Genomic DNA, 15,000 nt, shown 5'->3' on the forward strand with positions numbered 1-15,000 from the left:
CTCTCTCTCTCTCTCTCTCTCTCTCGCGGTCTGTCTGTCACCACACTTATAATTCTCTTCGCCCTCGTCCTTTTTAATTCGTCTCAACGATCTCAATTTGTGTCAGTTCTCTGAAGTCTTTCTTTCTTTACGCCTTCATAAACATTCATTATTTCTTGTACGTCTTTTCTATTCGTCCTTTCTGCGGTTTCTTCCTCCCCTCCTCATCATTCTATTTAATTCCCCGTAGTTTTCGCCACCCTTCTTTCTCACCGTCCCTTGCCTTCATTCCCCCTCTCATTTCTATACTTTTCTCTTCCCTCCTTGCCGCGTTCTCTCTTCTTTTCTCTTTTCCTCTCCTCTTTTTCCTTTCCCCGCCTTCCTCCCCCTTGCATCATCACCGTTCACCTTTGATCCTTACCTGGGAGTGACGTCACTCGCGCCGCCTCCGCCATCGCTGCTCCGCCTCACTCCTCCTCCTCCTCCTCCTCCTCCTTCCGCATCTCCATCACACCCTCTGCCGCCCTTGTCAGCGTTGAGGGGGAGATTGGGCGGCCCTCCAGCTACCGACGATCCGAGGGAGGCCATGGAGAGGACGCTGACAGAGGGCGAGGACATGCCTGAGGGCGGCGCTGTCCACAGGTCACTTTGGGCACCGCCGGACACTTGACCTGCGGGAGAGACAAGTCCATTACTCTGCTGCCTCGACGCTTGTTTATGTTGACCACCGGTGAGGCGGTCACCTTCCCCCTCCCTCCCTCCCTCTTGTCGCCACTGTTGCTGCTGCTGCTGCTGCTGCTGCTGCTGCTGCTGCTGCTGCTGCTGCTGCTCCTCCTCCTCCTCCTCCTCCTCCTCCTCCTCTTCCTCCTCCTTCTTCTTCTCTTCCTCCTGCTCCTCCTCCATGGAGACAGGTGAAGAGATCGATATTTTCCTCCCCAGGGCGGGGGCGTCATCCCCTCGCACGGACATGTTTTTTGAAATTCTGTAAATCAGATGATGTGAATTGTGAGGGAATAATATATATTGCGCGTTTCCAGTTTATAGGAGATTAAAGCAATAAAGAACAAAATGTGAGGGAAGACTGGGTGGCGTGCGAGGCGCGCTGCCCCTTAGCACTGCAATCACAACTACTGACAGCGCAGGAGAGTGTTCCAAGGCAGCTAAATTTAGCGTACGATTACTTATCAGAGGTGCGGGTGGCTAACTCTCCCTCGGCACGAAGATGAACCGCCAGCATGCGATCCTGAGCAGCGCCGCCACCTCGCCCTCTGCTGCTGGAGGCGCCGAAGGGGAGCCAATGAGGAACATATCCCACACCGCGTGTCCGGCCAGCAGTCACGCGAGACCCAGGCGTTGTGATCAGGACTGAGCAAAAATAATCTTGATCCGTCAGACAAAAAGAAGCCTAATTCTTAAACGCTTTGTTCTCTCGTTAGAACCATTTTTAGCGGCCGCAGACATAATGAATCGGGTTTTTACATTTCTTTCTACCTAATGTAGCAAAATCCTAAAAAAAAAAGAATAAATAAAATAAAATAAACAACTCTGGAAAACATCAGTAATGACCGCTACAGCCTGTTAGAAGTCGAGAAAAGACGCCGAAACATTTGAGGACACACCCATGAACGTGCTCCTGGATAGAAACTGAGCAAGGTTTATTTCTAACAGTATTTCCAGCACCGAAGTTTCTCTCTAGACGACTTTTCAGAACCTTTAGATAGGGTGTTGCAACATGAGGCTTCCCGCAACACAAACTTTGTCCATAGAACCATCGTGACTTCGCATTCATCTTGCCGCGTCTCCATGACATCCAAGTCGGAACACTTCGTCCTGCACACCTTCAGAGATGACGCGAAAAATATCAGGTTATTTCAAAGTTCACTCTTTCTTCTCTTTCTATATTCGTGCGTCTTCTCCGTTCTCTCTCTCTCTCTCTCTCCTCTCTCTCTCTCTCTCTCTCTCTCTCTCTCTCTCTCTCTCTCTCTCTCTCTCTCTCAGTAAATAAATTAAGAAACAAATGAATTAAAAATAAATAAATAAATAGGTAAACAGGAATGTGCATTATTTCTTAAAAAAAAAAAAGAAAAAAAAATCAGCGATGCCCGTAAAGTCTAGAAGCACAATTTTTGCACAACAGAACAAACACAAATACACGAGAGAGAAAAAAAAAGGAAGCAAAAAAAAAAAAAAAAAAAATCCCTTTCCTTTTTTTATTTTTTATTTTTTTCTATTTCGTCAGTTAGCTATGTTTTTTACTTCCACTGTGGACCTCACCTCGTCCTTGGCAGGATACACGTAATGACAAGGAAAGGCAAAGATAAGCAAACAGATGAGGCGAGCCGAGGCGAAGCAAGGCAGAGTAGAGAAGTAATGCCAAACAATCCTGATTAAACACAGCTTTCCACTCGTCCTGCACCCTCACCCCCTCTTCCTCCCCCCTTCACCCCATCACTCCTAGTAACCTATGCGTGATCCCTTCCCCGGTACTGCAGAGACACGCTCTCCTTCCTCCCTTCCCTCCCCCTTCCTCCCTCTCCCCCCCCCCCCCTCTCCCAAACAGCCATTAGGACGCTAACAAACTGCTTCGATTATGGACAAAGAACGAGAGGATTAGCGCGGGGCGAAATACAGACTCCGTTATCTATTGGGCAGTAATGGGGAGTTGAGAGTGAGTGGGGAAAGGGGAAATGGGGGGGGGGAGTCAGGGTTGCCACGTGTGTTTTGTGTGCGTGTGTTGCGTGCTCCTTGTTTAGTGCGTGTGCGTGTACAGCGGATGGGGAAAGGGAAGAGGGAAGGGAAGGGGGAATGGATGGGAGAGGAAGAAAGGAAGGGAAGGAAGAGGATGAAGGAAAGTGAGAGGGAAGTTACACCATTAGCCTTGTGACAGTAGCGGTGTGTTGAGGAGGGTGAGCGTGCAGTGCATTACGTGACGCGTGTGGTTTGTCTCGTAATGCCACGCTGCGAGACGCTATTCTTATGTCAGCCTTGGAATGCCTCACCACGCCCAATATCTATTTGTCTACATGAACACGGTGGACAGCATACCTTATGAACATCCTGTACTAGTTCCAAGGTGATGTTTATTTGTCTACACGAACCCTGGGGATGATATATTAGTTCCAGAATGTTATTTACGTAAGACTGAGTGTCCAATTATACACAGCACTGAAGGACGCCACACATGCGATATCTTTTTAATGTTTAAGGACTCAAGGTGTTTACTGATCCATACAACCTTGACGATGACAAATTAAGGTGGAATTCAGCGACAGCTAGTGATGATGTGTTCTATAATACGACACTAAGACTATTGCCATCCTGTCTTAACTTGTCTTACTCTTCTAACCCTTCCACTGCTGGACATTTTTACATCTACATTTACATTTACGTTACATTTTTTTTCCCCACAGTCCTTTACAACTTTTCAGGAACTTCCTTCTATACCAAACTATGTTAAATATTCCTGTGGCGTAGAAAATACAAAATTAATGTTTTATCCTCTCTTTACTCTATCTGTCCGTGGCAACTATATTTTTATACTGCTCTGAATGTTACCAAAATACAACCATAGCGGTAGAAGTGTTAATTGTTCAGGACGCTAATTAATTAATAAGTAATTAGTGATCTACCAATTCTGGAATGGTAATTAACACTTTCACTGTTAGACTGTCTTTTGTTAACATTTAGATCCCTTTTGTAAATGATTTTGATGAACATGAAAAAAAGAATATGAGATTGATTCCATCTTTACTAAGTTACAGAAGAGGATTTTTGTGAGGCCAGTACAAGCATAGGTCGCTTAAAAAGTTGGAAATGATAACGGGAAAGATTGACCAACAGTGACAGGGTTAGCTAAGACTTTATCATGTTGCAGCGTAATAATGGCATATAGCGAACACTACATCACGCTGCACGCTAATAACAGCCCCTGGTGTTTTCCACTGGTGTCACCGAGGCAATGCTGCACAACACCGCCTTGAGGGATGACTGCACCACGAATCACCTTGGCCACGTGCTCTTGTTTATGTCAGGCACCTGTATTGCCTTGTATTGACTGCCACGTCCCTCTGCTGAAAGAGGTCAAGGAGTGACGTGTGTGTCTGTCTGACCACGCATGCTATAAGTGTCGAATTGGAGCAGACTATAAATCCTTTGATAATCGAATTCTTTTGTTATATGACACGTCTTACCTTAATCACAAATTACTCTGAGACATTTCCTGTTGTTCTTCAGCCACCTCTAAGCGTTACACTGGCTAGAAACTGGATGATACGTTTTTTAACCTCCTTTGCTTTCCCTATCTGAAGGTACTTGTCAAGAGTTCCGTTGTGTCTTTAGTGGTGTGAATTGCATATTGCAGTGAAGTGGTTAATGTTTCTACTTAAGCTTTACACAATAGTCTAGTATAATTTCAGAGTATAGTTTAGCAAGACACCACTGACAGCAGGATTGATGGAGTAGTGTAAGGATAAGTACTGCCTGTAGTTCTATTTCTCACCATTAAAGTCGTTTAGAACACAAGAACATAAGACACCGCTGACAGCAGGAGTGGTTGAGGAGTGCAAACCTGCCAGTGCGGTGCTATTCCTGCTCCGTAGAGGCGTCAAGGGCTACTCCAATGAAGCAACAAGTGTCATAGTGTCACTGACTGTCACGGGGCTGAGGAACGTCACGTGAGGGAATTAAAGAAATTTAGCGTCCCATGATCGGACTGTCAGGAATAGCGCAGTGTACGTAAGTGGCGATGCAGCACGTGTACGCAGCCTTGCCAGACCTCAAGCATCTGACGTAATACATTAGTAGACTGACACATGATAATACAATACCCTGACGTACATAAAAAAAAAAAAAAAAAAGAAGAAGAAAAAAAAACACTCAATTTTTAGGTATCATCTCTGAAACTTATATGTAGACTGACACACGATAACACAATACAATACAGTACGATATCCTGACATGCATCTAAGGAAACACCCCATTTACAAGAGTCATTTCTAAACCTTATACTCGTTTCCACATATTTTCTCTTTATCTAGCAATTTTGCGAGGAGAAGCAGGAGGAAAGACAGCTGCGGGTTACCTTCCTTTCACGCACGTACTATACTGCGCCATGAGAAGGAGGGAGGGAGGGAGGGAGGGAGGGAGGGATGATAGAAGGAGAGGGGGTAGGGACGGATGGAAGGATGGATAGAGGGAGGGAGGGAAGGAGGGAGGGAAAGAGGGATGATAGAAGTGGGTAGGGATAGATGGAAGGATGGAAGGAGGAAGGGAGGGAAGGAGGGATAGAGAGAGAGGAATGAAGGGATGGAAAGAGGGAGGAAGGGAGGAAGAGATGGATGGAAGGAGGGAGGGAGAAAGAGATGGATGGAAGGAGGGAGGGAGAGAAAGAGGGAGTGAAGGAGTGGGTGAGGATGGAGCGAGGGAGTGAGGGAAGGATAAAAGGAGGGAGAGAGGAAAGAGAAGAGGATACCGGGAGGGAGGTATGGAGGGAGGTCAGTTCACGCAACTTACTCAGACACATGAGCCAGGCGGCGCCCACACACCCAATTCCTCATAGGCCTAGTGGGGCACATTACCGGCTTACTGCACTGAGGATTATGGGTCACGCTGGCACCTTCCCCCTCCCCCGCCACCTATTGCCTTCCTCACCTCACCCCCTGCCTACCGCCCCACGCCACCGAGCCGCCTAATGCATGGGTCCCCTCCCCCCTCACACCCACACCCTTGTAAAGCACACCCCACGTCATTCTTTCCTCGCAATTTTCTCTTTTTTTTTTTTTTTTTTTATTTCTCGTCCCGTTTTCTTTCTTATCTCGATGACTGCGTTGGCTGAGCTGAATCTTCTCTTTGTTATATATTGTAATCTTTCGTTTACTTAGAAAAAAAAAATAATAACTTACCAGCATTGCAGGATATACTGAAGTTAATGATATGTTTTTAAAGCCTAAACAAGAATAATAGATAAATAAACGGAATAAAAAAAATAATAACTGAACTGAATCTCTTCTATAAAAAATATTGCAATTTTTTTTTTCATTTGCAAGTATCACACTAGGAAACTGAAGATGGACATTATAGAAGACTTAAGGAAACCATTACTCAAATAGTCACGCAACGAGGTTTCGTATCACCTGAAAAATATCATTAATAAAAAAAATACAAATAAACAAATTGGTAAACGAAAGGTTAAGAATTTAGAGGAGATTATTCAGAGATTGGTATATTTTCTATTTCTTTTTTAGTTATTTTTTTGTATGTCAAGGGGTCTGGACAAGAGCACGAGAGAGAGAGAGAGAGAGAGAGAGAGAGAGAGAGAGAGAGAGAGAGAGAGAGAGAGAGAGAGAGAGAGAGAGAGAGAGAGAGAGAGAGAGAGAGAGAGAGAGAGAGAGAGAGAGAGAGACTAAAGCTCCTAAAAACTTGAGATTCTAAAAAATACAGTTGTGTGCGGAGACAAGACATTCTTACCACCAGGAAAACTTCGGGTAAAAAACAGGTGAGATTTTTTTCAGTGTTCCAAATCTAAAACATTGATGGATTGTTTAACTTAAGACAAAATGTACGTTGTCGCTATTCATGATACAAGTATTCTCATAAAAAAGAATAAATAAATAGATAGATTGATAAACTGAATAAATAAAACATCGAAAAACGTGAAAATTCTGGCATAGTAAATAAATCAATAGAATAAATAAATAAATGAATGAAAACACTGAAGAACATGACCCTGGCTTAGTAAGTAAATAAATAAACGAATAAGCAGAAAAAAAAAGATAAGGACAAAACACTGTTAATTGCTCGAGGGAGTTCGTCAAGGAAGCGAAAAGTTCTCATCCGTCTCAACGAGGGCGTGATGCTAAAGTGAATCACGCCATTCATGAAGACAACGCTCGCTAAATCCCCTGCTTTTGTTTTGGAGGCGATATTTTGTGAAGGGCAACAGGGAGATGGAGTAATCTTCCCCCCTCCTCTCTCTCTCTCTCTCTCTCTCTCTCTCTCTCTCTCTCTCTCTCTCTCTCTCTCTCTCTCTCTCTCTCTCTCTCTCTCTCTCTCTGTGTGTGTGTGTGTGTGTGTGTGTGTGTGTGTGTGTGTGTGTGTGTATTCCTGCCAAGTATTTCTTCACATAGTTTTCAGAGAGTGAAGGGAAGCACGTGGCATTCCTTCTAACAAAGTACTTGATGATATGTAAGAGGCATAATGACGACTATTACGAAGATTGAGAGAGAGAGAGTAAGATTAATAATGGACACTTTAGGCTGTTCACCGCTACAACCACCACTAATAACACCACCACCACCACCATCACCACAATTAATAATTATGATAATAATACTCGTAATAATAATAATAACAACAACAATAATAATAATAATAATGATAAGAAGAAGAAGAAAAAGAAGAAGAAGAAGAAGAAGAAGAAGAAGAACAACAACAACAACAACAACAACAACAACAACAACAGTAACAACAACAACAACAACAACAACAACAACAAAACCACTACCACCATCACCGCCACCACCAAGAACAACAAGTGTATCACTGCACAATCTATTTATCATAAGCTTCGTGCACGGAGGAAGGAAGGATGGAAGGAAGACGAGACGAGACGAGACGAGACGAGACAAGACAAAACAGGACGAGACACGCTCACGGTTCAATCTGATTATCCTTATGAGCACGATAGCGTTTTACAAGAGAGAGAGAGAGAGAGAGAGAGAGAGAGAGAGAGAGAGAGAGAGAGAGAGAGAGAGAGAGAGAGAGAGAGAGAGAGACGGGAGCGTAGCATTGACGGTTCTCTCAGGGGCCTAGGAGCATTGGGAGGGTTGATGCGCCGCGCTGCTCTGAATGGGACTACGCTGCGTGCTGGAAACTGCCTCCTTCAAGTGGCGATAAGGTAAATCACGCGTTGCATGGATACTGTCTAGACGCGCCGGGGTAGAGAGATGGCGCTCCTAAGAAGGGATGATTGATTAGATTGTGATTACAGGGATAAATATTATGAGATGAGAAGGGAAGGGGAGAGAGGGGAAAGGAGGAGGAGGAGGAGGAGGAGGAGGAGGAGACTAACGACGACGAGGGTGACAGCGACGACGTAAATGCATGAGTATAACTAGGAATGCATGAACGTTAGAATAGCAGATGAACAGAAGAGAAGAAATAACAGACGGGGAAGAACAGAAGAAAGAAGAGAAACATGCAGAGATAAAACTAGGAACAGGCGACTAAAAGGAAGAGTGGAATTCATATTTTGTCTCATCCACGAGTCACACACAGACAAACACACACAAGGCAGAGATAAGATCATACACACACACACGTACGTACACAACGAGGAGACAAAATCACACGCGCACATATACATACACATACACACACACACACACACACACACACACATGGCCTGATCCACATTCCCAAAGTTCCCATCTAAGCATACCACGTGGTCACTTCAAAGCAAGCAGGGGACACACGAGTTAAGTCTGGTCAATGAAGGGAAGGAAAGAATGGGCAGTCACTCATGTCTATTAGAGAAGCCGAGCCACGGACACATCACGGACATTCCACCTCAGCCCGCCACTTGTACGTAGACTGCCAAACACTTCCATAATTCACCAGGTATTAGCTTCTCCAGTGTGGCTTATAGTAGGTCTGGATTAGAACATACTGCTTTGTTAACTATGGCAATGTAACTGGTACCAAATAATAATGGGTAATATTATGTTTAGAAGAGTAAAATATAATCAGTAATTTATATAAAATTCCAACAGAAAACAGTAACATATCATATAAACATTTTTCTTTTCCCTGTAGGAAAAAAAAAAAATGCAAGGTTTCCCCAAAGATGTGTTAAGTATTTTAGTAGAAGCGTCGTTACAGAATTTCTAATTTTGGCTGACTGGACAATTTTTTTTTCCATATTAACCACAATTTTCTAGCCACACTGACGTAACCTCATCAAAAAAGTTCTGATGCTGGAATAGGTGAAATTAAGATCCTATTTTCTCTTTCCTTCCTTTGTGTCTATGTAAAGTTATCCAGTGTTCTGGATGTTACCAAATGATGACCATAGCAAAAAGGATTATATATATATATATATATATATATATATATATATATATATATATATATATATATATATATATATATATATATATATATATATATATATATATATATATATATATATATTTACTTAAAAGAAAACGTATATGCGGAAGGGAAATTTAGTATCGCAATCAAGAAATCATCGATCACACAACTGAAGAAACACAGTCCAACAGTGATATATTGCTCAGTTAACTGTACGAGAAATCATTGACACTTCTGATGGTGAAAGTTTCAGTCACACACACACACACACACACACACACACACACACACACACACACACACACACACACACATTATCATTATTATCATCATCATCTACTCATTAACAACAACTGAAGTGAATATGCACAAAAATGTATAAAAAAGAGAGCCAAATAGAATCAGATGTAATAATATGGCAAAAGTAAATGTATCAGAAAGTTTATAGATAACACTATGTATTCTACTGCACGTGCCATCACCTTGAATAAACGTAACAGACATAGAACTACTCGCTTTACAACACACACACACACACACACACACACACACACACACACACACACACACACACACACACACATGTAAGGCAGCAGGTGTCTTTCTCACCCCAAGGTACCGCACCGCAGGACACACAGGCCAGGCGGATATTGTTTCTCCCACCTGCTGGATTCCTCTCTCTCTCCCTCTCTCTCTCTCTCTCTCTCTCTCTCTCTCTCTCTCTGAAATTCCCATCTATACAGAATCTGCGTTATCGGATAAAAGCTAAATTGGAACGCTTTTCAACTCAACATTTTGGGGAGTGGCAGGTGAGCGTTTTCATCTATTTCATGTTTATTCTTATTGATTCCTCTCCCTCTTTTTTTCTGTCATTTTTTTCGCCTTTAGCCAACTGCCTTTACTCGTAAGAGTATTGTTGTTGTTGTTGTTGTTGTTGTTGGTGGTGGTGGTGGTGGTGGTGGTGTTGTTGGTGGTATTGTTGGTGTTGTTACTTTTTTTTTTTCTCGTGTGATCATCTTACCTCACATGAAACTCAAAAGGGAACATTACCTAAGCGTGACGAGCCACACTAGACATTCCCTCTGGGTGCAGCACGCGTGTTTCTCCTGAAGTAACAGGGAGGCAAAGTGAGGACGTCACTGTGTTTTCAGACAAGGCAAAGGCCCTCTTTTTTTCTGTAATTTTTGTCATTTGTGTTTTTGTTGATTTCTATTGAGTGGCAGCAAGGAGCTCAGTAATAGGATGAGAAAAAGACACCTTTCACTCACTAACTGACGGTGTAAAGTTCTCCCATCACTTGATCATTACTAAGATGTATGCTAATTTTTATTCATTGGTAGCAAAAAAGTAGTGATTAATACGAGGTGTAGAGTAATACTAACGGTAACTTTCATATCAATTGATCAATGCTACAATGTATATCTATATCAATATTGCTTTTTGTTTTTTCTGGGCCAGGTATGTATGTCTCAGAACTTCGTCATATATCAGTACTAATATACACTCCACCTTAAGTAATCGCTTTGCCTTTAATTAACTGGCCGGTGCTAAATATGTGACTGATGCGTGCACCGTTGTGAAGACAGAATATGTACCTGTTATTGTCATTAACTTCACGCACACTCAGGCACAACGATTATTCTCTTGTTATAACTCTTTTCAGTGACATCTTTTCCTTTTTATTCTTTCTTATCTTACTGAATTTTATCTATTTATTTTCACAACGGCAAATTAAGTGATTTTCTTCCTATTTTTTTGCCCCCTTCACAAGTCTTCATGTATAAAACTATATATATAAAGAAACCAGTCACTCGTGCATTTTATCATTATTTTTTACACAGAAACCCAACACACACGCAGGGCCAGACTTCATTGGCCTTAGGAGCGGAGATAAAAAGGTTTCAACTGTTTTTCTCCCTTCTACGAAATGACACAACCCGACACAAACGTCCCACCGGGTTGCCTGACGCGCGACGGGGGGCGAGGAGGGGACAGGAAAGGGAGAGGAAAGGGAGAGGAAAGGCGGGCTATAGAATTGTTGTGAGAGGGCTGCAGTGTGATCAACCAGAAAGAAGAAGAAAAAAAAATGGAAAGAAGACATATTGATCGATCTAGCAGGTTAAGTAGTAAAAGAACGAGAGAGAGAGAGAGAGAGAGAGAGAGAGAGAGAGAGAGAGAGAGAGAGAGAGAGAGAGAGAGAGAGAGAGAGACTGGCAAGCACATACTGGAACTCTCTCAAACATCCAGGAACACGAAGTAAGTAGAAAATACAAAATAAGATGCATTGTAAGTTTTCTTTCTTTTTTCCTCCTCTTTCTTTCTCTTTTCCCATTCCTATTCCCCTCTTTTGCACTTAACTCACAACTTCTCTCACACCGTCTCTTTAAAATCATATTCATTAATTTTTGTCTCCTCTTCCTTTCTCTCTTCACTTCCCATTCCCTTCCTTTCCACTCACACACAAGTACTCCCTCCCACTCCCTTACAATCACGTTCATCCTTATTCTGAACCTCACTGATTCATAAATGTGCTTCGTTGTGGTGTTGTGCCTCTAACAAAATAAACATGTATGACCTTGAGAATTGCTGTGTGTGTGTGTGTGTGTGTGTGTGTGTATGTGTGTGTCCCTAAACTAATGACAGAGGACAGTAAAACACGACAAGCAATCACAACAACAACAATCACGGTAACGCACCAGCAACAACAATGGTCCTGCCAGGTGATGCACGAGGCAGCCCTGCATGACCTGCCTCCCGCCTCCCGTGTCCTGTGTCCTGCCTCCTGACGCAGACCACGCCGCCCGCAGTGTTTCTTTTACAAGATGTGACCTGACATGACCTGACCTGATCCACGTAGAATCTTATGACGGAATTCCCCCAAAAAAATCCTATAAAAATGTGAGATAAGTTTGTTTTGATAGACTGACATTGTTGTGATGGACTACTCTCTCTCTCTCTCTCTCTCTCTCTCTCTCTCTCTCTCTCTCTCTCTCTCTCTCTCTCTCTCTCTCTCTCTCTCTGTCACATTTATCACACACTGACCAAAACTCGTTTTGATGCACCTAAGCTAGTATGTTCGCTCGTTTCTTTCCTCACAAATCGGATTATGTTCAAGCGCTTGTCACACGAACCCGGTTTTCGAATCACACACCCCGTCACGCAACACAGCCACGATAATAACACTGCCTCTCATTCCTGACGATGAGGGACAATTTGTGGACGCGAATTCATTATTACCCTCAACTGTTTATTGCTCGCCGAAATCCTACGCTCGTGTGTCAGCTGCTTCAGTGTTCGTGCTGCCGGGTCGTGGGGGCAGCTGTGTGTGTGTGTGTGTGTGTGTGTGTGTGTGTGTGTGTGTGTGTGTGTGTGGCGGAGGTCGTAGGAGGAGCTGGTAACAGGTTCGTATTCTGAAACGCTTTGCTCTCTCACTAAGACTATTTTCAGAGGCCACAGAGATGACTGACTGGGTTCTTGAGAGTGTTTCATGTGTTAATACTATAGAAGTCTAAATAATCTGTCAGTAGAAGCGTAAAAACACCCTGAAAAACCTGTGTCACTTCAACCACTTAAGTCTTTTGAAAGCAGTGGAAGTACAAGAAGAAGTGTTTCAGCATATGTGTACATAAATCTATCGCTTCTATTTATCCTCTCCCGTGTCCTTGCATGTGCTTCCTGACCTACACGTGTACAGAAAATGACCTCAAACGGATCGAGTTTTAAAGCTCTACTTAGCGAATCACTGACCTATCACCCTAATCCGCCGGGCACGCCTCATATAACCTGAATAACAATAAATACCACACGCCCACCCGCGGCCTTGGCTGCCGTGCTGCACTCCACTCAGCGGCCACGACTGCGGAGACACTGCTCACCCGGAGTAATGACTCACCGAACCGCGCACACAAACTTGATCCGGAGCGAAGATGTGTTCTGAGAAGATATGATGACAAACGCAAAGAAAAAAAAAAAGAGATATAAACGAAAAGACATCCAGAAACACACACACACACACACACACACACACACACACACACACACACACACACACACTTACCCCTCCTGCGTGTGGGTCGCTGTAGGCGCGGGCGTCGTTCAAGGGGCGGGTGGGAGGCCCTTCGTCGGCTGCCCTCGTAATAGGAGCGGCTCGTCGTGGAGGCTTTCCCGGTCTGCCCCACGCCCCCCGAGGCTGCCTTGTGCTCCTCCGGGTGAAAGGTCTTCATGGTGACGCGAGACGAGGTAGTGAGGGAGGCACCGATGTATGATGTAATGTTATCTGATTTAAGTCCTCGTGTGCTTGGGTAGTGGTTTTGTAAGAGTGAACTGTGAATGGTTCGCGCCTTATTAGTGTTCTTTATATAGCAACCCCTTTAGTCTCGTATGTGACGGCGCTGTGTTGCCACGACCGCCGCTGCTGTGATGGCTGTGGTGATTATTGCTGCTTCTCAGGTGGTTTGTGTGCGGATTCGCCATCACCGTGTTTACATTTGGCTTCTGATACTCTTATATATGCAGGTGCACGTTGGTATGCGGGCAAACACGAATGCAAACACACACACACACACACACACACACACACACACACACACACACACACACACACACACACACACACACACACACACACACACACACACACACACACACACACACAAACGCACGCGCACACACATATATATACTCACGAAGCGAGCGAACGAGAGAGAGAGAGAGAGAGAGAGAGAGAGAGAGAGAGAGAGAGAGAGAGAGAGAGAGAGAGAGAGAGAGAGAGAGAGAGAGAGAGAGATTCGAAACTAAATATATTAAAGTGCTTTCTTCCATCCTTTCCTATCTCTCTCTCTCTCTCTCTCTCTCTCTCTCTCTCTCTCTCTCTCTCTCTCTCTCACACACACACACACACACACAATTTTTGACTTCTTGCAAACTTATTCTACACCAAACTCGTATATTTCCTCCTCATCACAACTTTTCCCTCCTTGACACACGTATCTCCTTCCTACCACCACCACCACCAGTATCGCCACCACCACCATCACCATCACCACCACCACCACTACCTCTAATCATTGGTGCCAACAAAGATGCTTCCTATTTCTTTTTCTCTTGTATCTTTTCGCCAACACCTGATTTTATCCACCTGTATTTTCCTCACGATGCTCTAAGTATTTTTTTTTATCCTTTCCTGACTTTTCTCGTTACTGCAGGTCTTAATTTTCCTTCTATTTCTTCCTCGCCCTCTTTTTCTTCACGTCTGCATGTCTTCCTTATTTATTTATTTGTTTTTTTTTTTCATGTTCGTATCGTTCCTCGTCTTCATCTTCCCTCTCATTTATTCCCAACAGATTCAGGTGATGCAAGAATTAGTATCAATTTTACTTGTTTTCTTTATATTAAGTGACTGTCTGAATGAATTAATGATACAATAAATTATCTTCCTCTTTCTTATTCTGCTACCTTCCTTCTTCCCGTACTCTTCCTCAATTACTTCTTTTTCTCCTTCCCCCTTTCTCTATCTCTTTCAATCTCTCTCTCTCTCTCTCTCTCTCTCTCTCTCTCTCTCTCTCTCTCTCTCTCTCTCTCTCTCTCTCTCTCTCTCTCTCTCCCCTCTTTCTTCATTTTCTCATTTCACCCCCCTCTTTCGCCTTTCTTTTTCTTCTCCATGTATCCCTTTCCTTCCTCCTTTCCTCTGTGTCACTTTTTCCTCCTCTGCCCCTTCCTCTTCCTTCTTCTTTCCTTCTTTCTTTTCATCATCTTCCGTCCTCCTCCTATGTGTGTAACCTTCTTTTCTCCTTGCTCTCTTCCCTCTTTCTCCATCTTCCTGTGTTAATTTCCTTCTTTCTTTCTTTCTTTCTTTCTTTTCCCTTTCCATTCATTCCCTTGTTTCTCTTTGTACCTTCTTTGTACCTTTGTACCCTTCTTTCCTCCTCTTCT

The 15,000-nt window shown here is 43.5% G+C and overlaps 1 protein-coding gene across 2 annotated transcripts in view; it reads right to left on the reverse strand.

The window, feature by feature from the left end:
• The window catches only part of LOC135102012 (proline-rich protein 36-like), a 22,651-nt gene extending 8,938 nt beyond the window's left edge, over positions 1–13,713 (reverse strand). The window contains exons 1-2 of one of the 2 annotated variants that reach the window (XM_064006625.1): positions 13,127–13,712; positions 401–650 (exon numbers count right to left, since the gene is read on the reverse strand). In XM_064006625.1, the coding sequence (XP_063862695.1) occupies positions 401–650; positions 13,127–13,292 (416 nt within the window). In that variant the 5' untranslated portion in view covers positions 13,293–13,712. Of the gene's footprint in view, positions 1–400; positions 651–13,126 lie in introns of both variants that reach the window. The other variant, XM_064006624.1, reaches the window with a different exon arrangement.
• Between the last annotated feature and the right edge of the window lie 1,287 nt (positions 13,714–15,000).

The sequence above is a fragment of the Scylla paramamosain genome, chromosome 7 (assembly GCF_035594125.1).
Source record: "Scylla paramamosain isolate STU-SP2022 chromosome 7, ASM3559412v1, whole genome shotgun sequence".
Classification (NCBI taxonomy): domain Eukaryota; kingdom Metazoa; phylum Arthropoda; class Malacostraca; order Decapoda; family Portunidae; genus Scylla; species Scylla paramamosain.